This window comes from Agelaius tricolor, unplaced genomic scaffold (genome assembly GCF_023055355.1).
Source record: "Agelaius tricolor isolate 1412-34295 unplaced genomic scaffold, bAgeTri1.0.p SCAF_8, whole genome shotgun sequence".
In the NCBI taxonomy this organism is placed as follows: Eukaryota; Metazoa; Chordata; class Aves; order Passeriformes; family Icteridae; genus Agelaius; species Agelaius tricolor.
In genome coordinates, this window is record NW_027269268.1 from 23469498 (window position 1) to 23486538 (window position 17041).

General features: G+C 37.1%; 1 protein-coding gene across 11 annotated transcripts in view; it reads left to right on the forward strand.

Moving 5' to 3' along the window:
• The window catches only part of RAPGEF2 (Rap guanine nucleotide exchange factor 2), a 184654-nt gene that overhangs the window by 101308 nt on the left and 66305 nt on the right, over positions 1-17041 (forward strand). The window contains exon 1 of one of the 11 annotated variants that reach the window (XM_071431975.1): positions 12811-12879. The exons of 8 other annotated variants lie outside the window; for them this stretch is intronic. In XM_071431975.1, the coding sequence (XP_071288076.1) occupies positions 12826-12879 (54 nt within the window). In that variant the 5' untranslated portion in view covers positions 12811-12825. Of the gene's footprint in view, positions 1-12810; positions 12880-13291; positions 13775-17041 lie in introns of those variants that run through there. 2 more of the 11 variants (XM_071431974.1, XM_071431976.1) reach the window with 2 other exon arrangements.

Here is a 17041-nt window from a genome sequence, read left to right on the forward strand (position 1 = left end):
TAATGTTTGAAAGATCATTTGACGTGAAATCTAATGTTGAGTATTGGTACTCAGGCATATTACTTTTAGAACAAGTGTTGGTGGTTTCTAGGGTAAGGAAAATAGAAACTTCATTGCAAATGGAAATACAATGAATGTGAATACGACACAGATAAAATTACATCCTTTTTTTACCACCTGTATAGTTCGGTAAAATTGATCAGTTCTTTTTCGCGAAAGAAAAAATTAAAGCCTATAAGTTTGAGCTGCTCTCAAATGAATCTAGAAAATGTTTGCTTGTGGTTCTCATGTGTCAGAAACATCTTTAACTAGGTTAGTGTTAATGCCTCCTTACTTAATAGCAGAAATAGGATTTTAACTCCTGAATGTAGATTTTCATTCTGTGTGTACGTATACTTAAGGCTACATCATATTTTCAGTGCAAAGCCTTTGTTTAGAATGATTTGACTGAAACAAGTGTGAACCCATTCTCCTGAGAACCTACATGGCTTTACTTCTGCTTTAGACTGTTGTTTGTTGTTTTGGGTTTTTTTAATATACTTTAAAGTGAATAGTCACCTGTGGAATGATTTTAATAAAGGATAGACTTTCTTGTAGTATCTTACTGCCAGTAAACTCTGTGGCTGCTTCAATGCATGTGTGAAGAATTAGTCATGCTCAGTCTGAGTGTTGCTGAGCTGGCTATTCTGTATATAATGTATGGAATATTTGGCATAAATTGACACAAGCTCATAAAGGAAAAATCACTTTGTCCAAAATAAGGTGCTGTTCTTTAGTGGCATAGAGATTACAAGCAGTGATTTGTAACTCCCTGGTTTGTGATAGTGTGTGTCTCTCTAGACTTGGTATGTAAACTGAGATGTGGGCTTTTGCTAGTCTGTACTGTAGTCTTTACTTTGCTAAAGGCGAAGTATCAAATCTTACTGGGCTGTATTTAAAGAGATTCAGGTAGGCTTGTAAGAATAATGCTGAAGCACCTGCGGATAGCCTTGGACAGAAAGGTGGTGTGAGGTGTTTTACTCTTTGTGAATCTCTCTAGATTTGAATTAGTTAACAGGCTTAGGAAATTTGCTGCTAGTGCATTGTCAGGCAGCTGCTGAAATCACTGCAAAAGGGCTCTCTGCCTTTAGTAGCCTTCTTTATCCCATTCAGCTTGAGATTCACGGGGGGTGACAATCCCTTTATCCGGTGCTGGAAAGAAAAGAGTAATGGGCACAGAGCCATCGATAACCCCGGCTTCCACCCCAGTTACAGGCATGTAACAATTTCATCCTCACACACTGCTGTGGAGCACTGTCAGATGTGTTTAGGGCAGACAAGTATTCCTTCTGGATTTTATTTGAAGGAGTTGGCTGAAAATGTGAATGAGAGGAGGGCTGGAAATTATACAGTGTCTAATGTTGCTGAGTCAAATCTGATCTGCAGCCATGACTCCCTGAAAAAATAAACACGAGAGTTTTTTCAAGCTTTTTGTGTGTGTGTGTGTGCTATTTTTAGAAAAGGATAAGAGCCTATTCATTTAGTAGCAAATTGTAGAAAACTTTCTTCCTGCTCCTATCTTCTTTTAAAACTAATAGTGTAAAGCATTGGCAAAGTAGCCTTTTTTTTTTCTGAAAAGGTTTGGATTCCCATTGTCTGTCAAGAATCTAAAATACCTGGATTGAAAATTTATGTTCAGATTGTTTTATGAAACTAATTTGCCTTTACCTTTCTTTTGTCTGCAAAATAATATTATAAAACTGTTGTATTTCATATTGCTACATTAAGGAAAGAGTAAAAAAAAAACAAAACAATTTTTTTTTCCCTGCCTGAATTAGATGCAAAACCCTGGTTGTTTTCCTTTATTCAGTGTGTGGCTACTGAAGCAATATGGAAGTTTATAAGATGACAAGCAGTGTTTTCTGATTGTTAACATAGATGACAATTCAAGAAGTTGATTCAATTTTTTGCACTTTGTTGGAGAAGTTCAGTATAAGTTGGGATGAGGTTTAATCTTAAAAACCAGCAGAATACCATTGCTTCTCTGCATGTTTGCTTATGTTGTAAAATACATGTTGCTGCATGTCTTTCCATGGACCACACATATGATCATGAAGTACCTCACATGTGCTTGCTTTTCAACAGTGTGGACTTTGCAGTAGCTTGATCAACTGTATTCATGTTAGTGCATTGTATTTTACGTAGTCAGTTGATTCCAGTGTCACAACATTCTTAGTTGTCTTGTGGAATTTCACTTGTTTTAAATTAGTTTGAGTCAGTAGAAGTGGTTGCTAGATACCCAGTCTACAAGAAATCTGTTTAAAGGAACACTGTCAATCTTTCAAGCCTGTAAATAGCTGCAGCTTTTAATGCTTCTGATGATTTTTAGAAATATATAGAACTTCCATTCTAATACAAGATCACTTACTAAAACAAAATTCAAACAGCAGATTTGGTCATGAGTATTCAAATTAACAATAAGAAGAGCTTGCTTTTAGGGAGAAAGAACCATGTCTAAGAAAATTATTTGATGGGACAGTGGGCAAGAAAGTGTGATAGACACAATGAAAGCTTGACTTTGTGAAAAGGTGCAAAGGATGTGGAGAGGTTAGAACCTTAGAAGTGTTGCAAGTATATTTACAAAGGAAGACAGTGCCCACAGAAACAAGTGGGGACAAATAGACTTGGTTGTCAGAAATGTTTGGAGTGCAGGATGTTCAAAGGTTTTGGCTTTAGAGGCTCGTATGAGTTATGGTACCTGGACCTATTTAAATGGATTAGATTTTGGAACTTGCTGGTAACTGAATTTCTCCAGACAGAGGAAAAATGTGAAGAGGAAGGAAACTGAGGAGGTTCTCCTCTGTGGCTTAGACAAAATGAAGGCAAGAAGATTGCCTTTATTTTTAAATAAAAGTTGAACTGAACTCACTCTGTTCCTGGTTATGACACAAATTAATTTAAGTAATGTCAGCAGAAAAGCATAATTGGGTGCACACCTAAATTTGCAGAGTATTGCTGATGAGAAGTAGCGTGATATGCAGTTTGAAACGTGTTAGCATAGATAATGTCTCTATTAATAACAAAACAGTATAAAATAATTCATTTAACATTTCTAGTGTTCATGTTGAAAGTAAAATACACTGTATTGATTGTTCCATTAATAAAAGGGCTAGTTCTGAATACTGCCAAGTGCAAGTATCCTTTTACCAGGAAGGATATTTGTTTAGTTGCTTTTCTTCATCTATAAAATCCAGTGTGTAATTTCAAGAGCAACTGCTTTTATTATTCCATGATGGTGATGATCTGCTCATTATTGCAATTGAGCTTGGTGTGCACATCATAATGGGAAGTAAATGCAAAATACTAAATAGATAGACATAGTCTGTATATTTGAACACATGCAGTAACATTAATTCCTGAAGAATGTGACTGTGTTATACATGTTAGGTGCATTTTGAAGCGAGACACTACAAAAATGGTGGGATAATTTTACCTGAAATGTGAAATGCTTGAGATGATTTGGCCAGCTCATCATAACCATGTTCTTTATGGAAGTTGGATGTTTTTTCATGGGAGCATCCACTGGTAACGTTATAATGGCAATAAGTAACTCCCATTCCTGTGTTCTGGCAATATACCACCTTTTTAGCCTTACAGCTTCCTTTCTTCACCCCTGTTGTAAGGGATTGTTACTGTTTCAAGTTATGTATTAAGTTTTGTATTATTATTAATATATGAGCAATGCTATCATTTTATTTTGTGTAGCACCCAAAGCAAAGCAAAATTGTTAGTTCATCATCCTTTTAGTAATTACTACTGGCAAGCTAATGCAAAATTAATGACATGCAGTGTTATTTACTCAACTTGCAGCTTCTGTCAGAGGTTGTCTATTTTTATAAATTACATCATCCTTACTGCAGAACTCTCATATCCATTGGGATTTACTATTCATCCATTCCCTTTGGAAGGGCTCAGATTGATGTCATAACTGGATTTGTAATTGTGATTAGAAGTGGAAACTGAGAGAAACATTGAAGCCATGCAGTATTTTCTGCAACTGAAGTGTCAGGAATATTTCTGAGGGGGTTTTTTTTTCATATATTAATGCACTGGGTCCTGTCTACAGCTTGTAGAGTTGACAATGACCACACATACGTAAAACTTTGGTTAATAACAGGCTAGATTTTCTAGAGTAGCACGATTTTATTGCTGATACTGACTTGTGATGTGCTCTTTTATACTGTACAAAAGATTGTTTTTCTGAGATGTAGGGTGTAAAACTAAATGTGAGGTATGTCATCAAAGCATAAAGTTGTCCATGCAGCAGAAAAATGGATTTTTCATAACTCTTTTCTAAATTGATCATTGCACAATTGTAAGAAATACAAATATTGTATTTCTACCAATTGGACTCGATGGTCCTTGTGAGTCCCTTCCAACTCAGCAGATTCTGTGATTAGAGCTGAGGAAAATTAAAAAAGCAAATATATACATGTGTAAAGGGATATCCTCATTAGAATGGGGTTGTTCAGTTAGAAACACTGTTTATCTATAAAGTACATATAGGGAAATGGGATCTGTCATATTATATTTGTAGAATGCCAATACAGCTCCTTTCAATGCTGGCATTTCTGTACAGACCAGTATCATGAGTGATAATAGTAGTGCAGTTATTTGCCCACTAAAGGATGGAAAGAAGCTGTCAGTTCATTTTTTCCCTCAAGCATCCGAGCCATTGTTATGTGACCTGAGCTTGCCATAGTGACTTAAAGATAAAATTATTAGTATTATTAGGTGTTTCTGAGTACTTTTAATAAAGCCTTGTATTTGACCTGACTAGTTTCAAATTATCATTTTGCTGAGTGAATTTCAAAGCTCTAAACAAATTAACAAATTTAGTGCTAAAATATCCTAGAGCAACTATAGAATTGAACATGGGGAAAATGTAATGATCCCAGATCCAAGAAGGCAAATGGCATTTTTACCTGGATCAGCAATGATTGTCACCTTGTACTCAGAACTGGTGAGGCTGCTCCTGAAATCCTCTGTTCAGTTTTGGGTCTTTCACTACAAAAAGGACATTGAGGTGCTGGAGCATGTCTAATGTGTGATGGATAAACCTTATTGGGTAGATGTGTGTATTACAGTGCCCAGGCTAGATCCTGCTGAGTGTAAATGCCATTATCCATGCTTGCATCCTTCATTCAGTAGCAGTTCATTTCAGGAGAGCTAACAAGTCCTAAGTAAAGCAAGGTAGTTACCTTGAATTTACCACAAGGCTTGCGTGTGAATTCTTTTCCTATCCTTTACCACCCTACGGTGTAAACATACTTTTTATGCACTTTTTAAATTCCTTGTATTTGCACTTTTCTGATGGAAAAATTTTTAATTTTTTTTTTCCTTTTAGAAACCCTATTTTAAAATGTAAGGTCTAGTTAAAGTGTTAGTATTCTGTTGTATGTGTAATGGGTATTGGGAGCTGGGCTTTAGGTTTGAGTGGTTAGTGTAAATTATATTTGAATTTTCAGACAGTAAAGTTTTAACATGCATCTGGAACAGCTGGCAGGTGTTATATGTATTGTTGATGTGCCTGGCAGAAAACCTACACATATTGTGTTCTCACACTTTTTCATTATTTTATATGCGTGTGTGTATGCATGTCCTACAATACAAAATATTTTACTTTTCCTTCCTTTTACTTCTAAATTATGTATTACTCTTGAACACTAATTGGTGAATAAAAGGCCTGCAGCTAACTGGTTTTAAAGTTTCAGAATGATCTGTGGTGCACAAAAGACCACTTTAAAAGTAAGAATTCTGACACCAGTCTTGGAATACAAAGCAGTGTAGAACCAAATTACAAGGGAAACTCAGTCTGGCAGGTGCAGTTCTACCTATTTTTATTTAACACTTCTGTATCTAGGTAGCTGATCTTGTAATTGCAAGGGAAAAAATGTAGTGTTACATTTGCAAAATGGGACATCCATTAAGTGATGGTAGTTGGCTTCCTGATTTATTTTAATTAAGGAAAGGGAAAGGGCATTTTTTAGACTTTTATATTAAGTTTTATATATTTGAAGGATATGATGTTGTGGTTTGACTTCTTTCCTATATAAAACCAATTTGGCTAATTTTGCTTGATAATTATTTTTAAAGTAAAGGACATATGAAATTGCATGGGTTTGTTACTGATGAGAGATCTGTATAAATTATTTCTGTTCAGTTGCTAGAGGCAGGGCACAAAGCTCTCAAGATATGTTAGTGTATGGTGCATTACACAAGAGAGGATATGCAAGGGCACAAGGAGAGAGTTCTCCCAAAAGAAAATGACCTTACACTGGTAAGCTCTTCAGTGTTGATTTTAATTGGGAACCCCTGGAGTAGGCTCTTCAGAGAGTCTCCTGGCATGAGACTATGGCTGGAGACAAAAACCAGTTATTTCCTTCCAACAGACAGCTGAAGTGAGTGAAAATTCTAACAGGAACCAGCTCTTTCAAAGTTAAACTTCTTCAAACAGAGATAAGTAGCGAGCTACTGTGGGAGAGGTCCAAGTCCACGTTAAAAAAGATGAACAGGCAGTCTGGTGGTTTTCTGCTGGTCCTGTCTACATCTGCACCTATAACAAAATTTCAGATTCTCCCTTAAAACATCTAAGTAAGAAACTGCTGGAATCACACACACACATAGAGTCACAGAATCACTAGGTTGGAAGAGACCTTCAAGATCATCAAGTCCAGCCCATGCGTTAACAAGTCAATAAACCATGGCACCGAGTGCCACATACATTTTTTTTTTTAAACACATCCAGGTATGGCAACTCCACCACCTCCCCAGGCAGATCATTCCAGTACTTTTTCACCCTTTCTGTAAAAACCTTTTTCCTAATATCCAACCTATATTTTCTTTGGCCTAGCTTGGGACTGTGTCCTCTTGTTCTGTCAGTTTCTGCCTGGAGAAAGAGACCAACCCCCACCTGACTACAACCACCTCTCTGGGAGTTGGAGGGAGTGATAAGGTCAGCCTGAGTCTCCTTTTCTCCAGGCTAAACAAGCCCAGCTCCTACAGTTGTTCCAAGCCCCTCACCAGCCTTGTTGCCCTCAGAAAAGCATATTGTATTAGCTTAGAACAAAACTACTGCCCCTTCACTCCTGCTGAAGTCACCTAATGAATAAATGAACAACAAAAAACAACAGAATACCAGCTAGCATTTACAGGAGACTGCAAATTGTGGGGTTTGTTTGTTTTTAATCCATTAATATTTCATATCGAGACATTAAATAATTGTTCCCCTGCCTTGGTTGGTCTCAGATACATTCAGTTCTGTGCCACCACAATCATCCTCGCAATGCAAATATGTCAGTGTATTTCAGGTAACAGGTTTCAATGGAACTACTAATGACCATAACAATATAGAATGCGGACAGTTGATTGGCCTCAGAAAATTATCTGAGTTTTAATTTTACATTTTAACAGTGTAGCAGTAGGATACACATAGACAAGTTATGCAGTCATCCACCTTCTTTAAAGTTTTCCTGCATTGTTCTACAGCAAAGAATGTGAAATTTTAGAGTTGCCTCCCATTAAGTGAAGGACTTATGTCCCTGGATTCCTGCTGTGAAATTGGTATGGACATGATGATATGTGGGAGTTTTTGTGGATATTTTGTTGGTTTGTTATTCCTCCAAGATAGTGGGCTGATTTGTATCTCAGTAGTGAACCTTGTCCCCAGCAGGTATGGATGTCCAAGTGCTGTTTAGATCTGGTAAAGAAAACTTGCTACTCCTGTATGCTTGGCATCATGATTCTTCACCTTAAAAGTGTATCTGCTGTTTCGTTTTCATGCTTTTCTCCCCAGTTTAGGAACAGAAAGCACATTCTCACCTTCTCTGATGTAATTAATATGCCATTGTTAAATCTAGTCATTACACCAACGTGAGAAAATTTTGTAAATGTTGGGAAAACTTCCATCTATCCTGACATAATGCATTTTTTCCACTTCTGAAGTACTGAAACAGTTAAAGAAATGAAACTAATCTGTGATCATTCTGCCAACTGAAGTCATTAATATTGCAAATTTTATGCCTTATTTTTAACTTTAAATAATGATAATGTATAGTTTTAAAGCCATGCATTCAACTTTATGCTTGTGTAAGAATGAGCGCTTTGTTTTGTGTAAAAATCACAGGTAAATCAGTTAAACATCACATAAAGTGACTTGACAAACATGCATATAATATATATATGTATGTAATATATGATTTTGAGAGATATTATGGAAATAGGACATCTTGTCACATTTTGGATAAGTGACCATCCGTAGGTTTTCTTCATATCTGTTCTAATATAGTTATCAAACATAAGAGGATTCAATGGCAAGTAGTTTAGATGAATACTATAAGTTGCTCCCATTTTAAGATAGACAGTATGGAAATAAAAACTTTGCTGTGCTGTGCACAGAAGGTGACAAATGAGTCTGCTGTCAGAGGGAAGATTGGCACATCCACCCAGCTGAGGCACCAGCCTGACTGCTCTGGGCTTTTCATTATTTAAAAGATCTGGATTATAGATTCATCTGCAGCAGCAGTTCAACAGAAGGACATTTGTTCAAATGATCTGTAACATTAGTAAATGTTATCAAAACAGCACATGCCAGTGCATTATAAGTCTTGCTTTGGTGTCACCAGTTGTGCAGTGGACATCGTTACAGTGATGGCAATGCCACAGACTTAGGAATTAAAAAAAAAATAACATGCTAAATACTGTTACTTTATCTGCATGTTTTGACCAAAGTGATATTTTAGTACCTTGGAGAACATATTGGTAATTTTCTTTTTATTCGAAAGTTTTATTTAAAGTTTATTTTATTCAACAGTTTTATTAACAGTTTTATTTATTTATTTCTCAAAGTTCTTGAGAAAATACTAATGGGGTAGGTATGCCTAGACCATCCCATGTCTGCTTTATGGTGATAAATAGGAGCTCCCTTGCATGAAGTCAGGTCATACGGCCAGAGACTTCAATTGTTGGCAGTAAATTTGTCTGAATACTTTAGAATAAGATTTATGTATTGTATGGGACATATAAGCGTATCATAGCATTTTGAGTGAATTATTGTTCTGGGTTTTAGTGGTTTCAGTTGGTGTTTTTAAATCTGATGGGAGCAACAGATTGTTATGTAGTAATCTCTCTGGTAAGGTTAGTGGGAGGCAGAGAACACCAGCACTATAAAATTCCGAAGCATGCTCCTGGGAGCTTTAGCAGTTTTGTGTCCAATAGCCCTTAGCTTAAATTTAAGTTTTAAACTTCTTTCCAAGTGAGGAGGATGGGCAAAAAAGAAGATAGGTCTGCCTTATTTTCCCTAAAGTTATGTACTCCATTTTTGCACTCTTCAATTTAGCTGTCTGTTATTCCACCTACACAGCTGTGTAATATCTGTGTAATTGTCCCTTCACTGTAAATGTTTTTTCTAGCTACTGGAGTCATGCAGTGGCAGTAAATTCGGTGACCTTAGAGTGTTCTGTTGGTTTTTGACTAGGTATTTGAGCATGAAGGAAATGATACTGTACATTGTGTTTAAAGGGAAGGGGAAAATGTGCTGATACTTTTGGATTTTGAGGCACTTCAGGAAAAGAATGGTCTCTGTGTATTTAATCTGTATAAAAATTTAAGTACTTCTGTAAATAGTTGTAAGTTCAGGTAAACGCTTGAAATTGAGGAATTGAGGTAATCTGTTGTTGCAGCATTTGTCGTTAACCTAAAAAGGTTTAATACTCCAGGCATTGTTGGCACTGCTTAGGAGAATGATATCCATGTGAGATGATGTTCTAGAATGTAAAATAGTTGAGAGACATTACAGTCAGATGATACATGCTGCTGAGATCTTTACCAATTTCTACCTAGAATTCAGTTTTGCTTGTGAATCCCTAATCCTATGGGGTAGTCCTAGGATGTCCATACATTTGTAGTTGCTTTTGAAATGGCTTTTTAATGTTCTTTTCTGTGACTCATAAAGGGACGCTAGATTTTTTTAAAATAAATACAGTATTTTGAAAGCAGCCAGGGATAGCTCATCTTGTGCAATTATGACATGTCAGGTGTATTAACATTTCACTTTAGTAGCCTAAAAACGTTTGCAAAACTGTCTTGCCTTCCCCCCCAAACTTTTAAGTCTAAGCAAGAAGTTCTTACATGGGTTTTGAAAAACCCATGAACAAAAAGTTGCAGGTTGGTTTTCTGTGATGTATTTATACTTGTTTATGATAGAAACTTTCCACAGTATATTGTTCTTGTGTTTTACACTGATTTAAATTCCAATCATTTTTCACTGTAAACTATAATAATTCGCTGGACTTCTACTTTAATTTTTTTTTAATAAATTATATGAGAGTATTTTCTGAACTGAAAATTGACAGTATGTACAATCACACTATACCTGGAAATGGTGACAGTTGAGGAGGAAGGAGTAGGGGAATGGAATCAACCATTTATTCTTAAAGCTGTTTTGACTCACAAATTGCCTGTGAGTTATGTTGTCTTCACCTAATTTCATAAATGTCACTTTTCACATTTTGAGGCTTATTTTTCTGTTTTGGAAACCACAAAGTTTTTGTCAGTCTGATGCATGCAAACGTCAATTAAACTTCGATTGGTTAATAATTTTTGTCTTCATGGACAAACTACTGGCTTTATTTACTAACAGATGAGTAGAGGTAAATAGTGGTGACCAGCATAAGTAATAAGGAAGTTTTTCATGGCAATGTTATATGAAAGTTTTGTGTTTCACTACTATTTTGATGGGTTTAACCATGTTTCCATGTTACTTGGGAAGGATTATGGCACAGAAGCCTATGCTGGATTTTAGCTGGAAATATCAAGTGATGCAGAGAGGGTGCATGTTGACAGTTGTGTGTGTGATGGAGTTCAGAAAGTGATGTGCTGCCTTCCTGCTCTGGGGAGATGTTTCTGTTTTGGCAGAGCTTCATTTTGTTCTTAACATGAGCATAAAATACTCATATTCTGCTCATGAAGTTAACCACAAGGCCACCCAATCAGACTGAAGAGGATCTCAGTTGCTTTGTCAACAAGTAGTATTTTTAAATTTTGTACTAGAGAGGGCTTGCCTTAGCTTCCTAGAATTCATATCTTCTGCTACTTCTAATCAGCACTTCATCAGAAAACTGATTGTGCTCAGCATTAAACTGTTTTACAAGGCTTAAGCATAATTTAATGTTCTAAAATCATCTGTTAGTTGCACTGGCACATGACAAAGACTTTCAAAATTCTAAACTAATTGTTGTAATTGAATAATTTAAAGAATAACTTATCTTTTAGAATATATTAAAGACCAAGGGCATAAGTGTCATTAAAGTCACATAAATGTAAATACATTCAATTTAAAAAATGTTGTATATGAAACTGTGTCCATTGAAGAATTTTGCAAAAAATAGACTGGATTATTTCAGGATCTTCTCCACCATTACTAGAATTCATTTTCACTAATTTTTATAGCCTCATTTGCTAGCAATCATTGCCAGAAGTGAATGAAATCAGTGTGTAACAAACTAAGCTCATTATCAGTGTACATGTTAATTTGGGGGAAGGCAGCTGCAGATTGTATGACATAGCATTCTGTAGTATCCAATTTTTTTCCTGTGTATTTTGCCTCTGTAACAACTATTCCATCTTTTTTTTCTATTGTCCTTATTGGGGCAAAAAAATACTTTGAAGTTATTGTAAAGCCAGATGGTCTCTGATTTTAAAGAATGTGTTGTAAATATGTTACAGAGAACTGTATAAAGTTGAAGCCTAATGGAAGTGGGTCATGTGCCTAGCTTGGTCAATCCTGGGTCAAGTGGTACAAACCTGTGGCACTTCAGAGGTGCATTGTATGGGGCTGACAGTTTATTGCTTGAGCACATCCCTGTTGCATTTCAGCTCCTCTGCAATCTGCAGCATGATTTTACCAACACAGTGTGAGGAGGGGTGTAGTGTAAATGGGAGTGACCGGAGACATTTCTGAGTTTAAGATGCAATTACATTCTGAGGGGAGAATTCTAAATGCCATGTTGATGTCGATCTCATACCTGTGTGTTTTTAGTAGAATTTGTGTATTCAGTGTGCAAGGAGAAGCAGCAGCTCCATTCAGAAAGGCTTGAAATGGTATGTTAAAGGTGCCTGGACATGTACCTCCCACACCCTGTGGGTGGATGTCTCCAGCCTGTGAAAGGGCGAAGCTGCTGAAAATCGGAGCGAGCTCATCAAGTGCACTGTTTGTAAATACGTGATAAAAATGTTTACAGCTCTGCAGCAGCTCTCTTTTGGGTGGAGGGATGGGGGGGGGGGGGGGGAAGGGAGGTGATCTCTCTGCTTTAGCATTATCTTCTTGAAAAGTCGTGTTCAGTTCAGGATTTGGCGAGGTAAACGTGGCTCCTCATTCCCACCCTGACTTCAGTGATATCCTTAGGAGCCAGCAGCGAACGGATCCCTCCCCTCTGGGGATGCCTTGATCTTCCGAGGCTGATACCAGACACAGGCAGGAGCTTGCTGTTTTATCTGCATTGTCCATCTCTACCTTAATGAGTGAAACAGTTAAGTATCAGAGGGGGCGAGCCTCTAGGAATGTGTCTTCCATTTGACTGGAATATTTCGGTGGATAAAGGGAGAGGGAGGGAGAGGAGAGAGAGAGAGAAATCCACTTACATCACTCGAACTGCATTGAGTGTGTGCCTGTGTGCAGGTTAAGAGACAGACTTCAGTGTCTTTGCTTTCTGCAGGAAGCAGCAATGCCGTTTGTATCCTAAGAGGAATTTTTTATTTAGAAAAGGAAGCATTCTTTCTACCCAGGAAATGGCTTTCCTTGTGCGTTGCTATGCCAACTGCCTGCAGCCATGGTCTTCCAAAGTAAGCACAATAACGTAATTATATTGGCGTATTGCATTCAGACTCATGATTCTCTGGGTTTTTGTGTGTGTAACTGTTGTATTTTTGTTGCTGACTCTTTGGGCGGTAGAAGTGCTTGTCTCGATTGTGAGGAACAGGCATCATAAAATTAAATGCCCATCAATGTCATGCTGCTGAGATTAATTGTGCAAACTTGGTTAGCTGAGTGGAACAGAGATCACTGGTCACTACTCTGTCAGCATCATTAGCAGCCAGGGGAGGAGGTCCCTCTTCGTGTGCGCTGCTGCCCTGATTTTGGGGGAGTGCAGGGTAGTGGTGGCGGGAGGGGGGAGGCTGCATTTGCGAGTGTGCGATTGCAAATGAAACAGGAGTATTAACAATGCTTGGCTGAGTGCTGGAGGCTGGTTCCTGCACCCTGACCAATATAATACTCTATTAAGCCTTTTTGAGGGAGTCTCTGTGCAGTCAGCCATTTTAGCTTTTTTTTCGTCCTTTTTCCCCCCCCTCCCCTTCCCTTTCCCATTCCTCAGGCTCAGGGTATGGTTTTGTTCCCTTGAATGGATGCTGGATATGTAGGGTTTCATCAGGCTCTGTGCGTCCTGACACGCTTCGACTTTGAGTGTGGCAAAAATGGAGACGAACGGCGTCGTTCGGATTGCTGCTCTGCACTACAAGTGCGAGGGGGGTTTTGAGCTTACCACTAGTGACACTTTTAGCTCCAGCCTGGTTTCACCCCCTCCGCCTCTTTTTAATTTAATGCTGTAGAGGGTGACTTGCCATCCATAAGAAATTGGTACATGATGTGTAAATTCAGTTCAGCTTATGTTTCTTCATTATGAAACCACTTGCAATCCCAGCTAACCATGGAGCTATGGGCCAGCAGGAGAAACACTCAGTAAGTATTGCAAATTCTGTTTGTTCTATCAATAACCTGTCACGGGCAAACTGCATGGCGATTGAAGCTGCTTGTCGTCCTGCTCACTGCCTTTCCTGCTTGTGGATTTCATAGCGGGTTTGGAGGGAAAGCTGCACCTGAGGTGGCATTAATGTCGGTGGCTGTATTTGAAATTGTTTTTAGCTTAAAAAAAGGCAACTCTCTAGGATCTTTTTGAATGTTAAAAATTAGCTGAAAAAATGCTGACATGCTTTGGTTGGGCAGGAGGCTTTGAGCATTCAGTTAAAATCATTATGCATTTGTTAAAACTTTAAAGCAATATGTAAGCTGTATAACAAGTGATATAATTGTAGGTGATGATAAGAATAGGTTTATTCTGTCTAGTGTGTGGTACTAGTGTAGTTTTGCCTTGTAGCATGGCGTTGAACATCTGTGATACACTTATGCTGAAATGCAGAAACTGTTAGTAAAACATGGAATGAACAAAAGGCATAAGTACTGATGCTTTCTAATTGATCCCATGAGTCAGCTACACCTTTGTCATGCTTTAATCCCATAGGCTGCCTGTGTTTATTGTTTGGGAAAAATGCATTCATAAGCAGAAGAGCAAACATTATTTAACAAGGCCTCAGGTGTCAGGAATTAGAAATTTAGGTTTTGCATGACAAAAAGGTTCTGTAAGTTTTATAAAAATGTATAGAACCTTATTGCTCAGTTAAAATGTTTAAACCTTCATGCTAGATTTTATAGGATTCAATATAGTTTTCAATCTTAAAATTTGTTTGTTGGGAAGATATTTATGAATGTGTGTTCTGTGACTACTGTGTCTTAGAATGTACATGGGAATGTGAACAGTATGTTCAGCAGATACAGTTAAAGAATCATAAATAGTGGGAAGAGGTGATAGCAGGAACTTTCTGAAGGCAGAACATTTTTTTGGCAAGAATTCAGTGTTGATTGTGTAGAAATACAGAAAGTAATCTAGAAATGTTTTAGAATGTGTCCAGTGAATTTTTCCTACATATGTAGCAACATAGCACAGTTTCTTATTGTAGATTGTTTTGTTTCTTTCCCTTGTTAATTATGTTCTAAGTATAAGTGAGTTCATGTAACCAAACCGTTGGGTGTTCATGAAATATTTAGAACTTAATCTAAAAAAAACCCCAAACATAACCCACCTTTTTTCCTCCTGAAACTCAAGCACTGAAGAAGCTGAAATAGAATAGGATACTTTGAATTTGCAAATAGGAATAAAATTAAAAAGCTGCATATGTATTGCATATGTTTTCCTGCTCTTTCTCCTCTCCAAAGAATGTCAATGAAAAGTTCTAGATTAAGGATAAGTTAAGTTAAGTTGATTAAGTTCTAGATAAAGGAAAAAAGTAAACTAGCTTTTCAGAAACTCTACATTACAAACTCTGTCATATTCTAGTTGTATAACTTTGAGGTATTTAAATCACAGAGATGAATTTCACTCTCCAAAATGACTAAAATGTAGGAATAGTAAAAGGAAAAAGGTCAAGGTATTGCTTTATAAATGTCCCCATATATGCAAGAGAAAGAAATCATACTATCAGACATGCAGTTGCAGATTTTGCATGAAAAAAAGACTTAGTGTAAAGACTATATAGAACTTTAAACTGTTAGGACACAGACTAACTCAGCAAAAACCACTGCATTAACAATGAAACTTTTCATGCCTGTTCAGCAGGTAGACATTATTTTCCTTGGAAGGTAAGACTAAAAGATATAAGTTTTTCATAGAGAGGGAAGGGAAGTTTGGAGTTCCAAGGCATAAAGACTTTATCTTACTTTCCCTAAGAGGGAAAACTTCTTGAATTAATCATTTCTGGTAATGAGTTATTTTTATGTTAGTATGTTCCCAGAATTCTAAATATTTTATTGATATCTGACTTGAACTTATTTCAAGGAGAGAGGCTTAATTACTTCTGTGACATCCCCACCCAGAGTCTCACAGCTTGATTTGCTGGAACTGAATGCAAAATTCAGTTCCAATCTGGAACTGAATGCAAAAATCTCCTGTGCTAGGTTTCACAAATTTCTGTGAATTAATTTTACTTAATGCTGTTAAATCTTAATTTCACACTAGTTTAGTTAGGGAATGAGGGATATGGTTTAAATCTATTGTTATGTGAAAGTGGTATGCAAACTGGCCATTGTCTTAATCATGGTGAAAATGGAGAGAGGAAGGGTAAAAATGCTCTTGTGTTTCCTAGATTTTTTTAATATAAAAAATAAAGTCAGCAGCATCAATCAAGTGTATTGATCTTACATGCCTCATATTTCATAAATTGGAGGAGTTTGAATCAGTGCTACAAGCACATATCTGAAAGTGATGTTTCTTGATAGACAACTACTGTCATCTGCTTAACAGGGAGTAAAATTATGCTGTGGGTGAAAGATGGCAGAGAAATGAAAGTAGGGCTGTTGCAGAAATACTTCTGCTTAGTTCTTGTATTTGATGTACTTTACCAGATTTTGTGTAATTAAAGGAATCTGAGAATAGTTTGGGTTGGAAGAGTCCTTAAAGACCATCTTCTTCCAACCCCTCTGGCATGGACAGTGACACCTTCTACTAGACCAAGTTGCTCAAAGCCGCATCCAGCCTGGCCTTGAACTCTTCCAGGGATGGGACATCTTCAGTAAGTTCATTATGTTTGGCTGTGTCCTTGCTGGTTATAGGAGTCCTCTCAACCAGCTTTGTAGGGCTTTCATTACAATTTTCTTAATCTTAAATTTTAGGAAGATGAATGATGCAAAAAATACTGTGTTGTGGATGTTCAAACAATCTCTTGAAAAGCTTCACACATTGCATCTTACACCTGGTTTATTATGTAGAAAAAAATCACATGATGGTCCTTGTAAGGTTTTAGCTTTTGACCTCATTTCTGTTTTTCCTTTGTATCTGTTGTTTGTAGGAACTTTACTCAAGGTCAACTAAAAAAAAACCAAAATGAAAAAAATTGACAGGTATAATGACTTGTGAAAATGGGACTTGAGATGCATAGTTCTTATATGACTGTGTACTGATTAACAACTCATGAATTGCACAATGCACTGCAGTGGCTTATGGACAACGTGTAAGAACGTGTAGTTTTACTTCAGATGTAATTGGAATAAAGTCGGCTAAAGGACAACTTTTGCTGCTGGCACAGTGACACTTCTTTAGTGGTCATGGGTGCTGCCATCTTTGATGTGCTCAACCTGTCTTGAATTACTAAAAATATTGGAAGCAGTATTTTTATT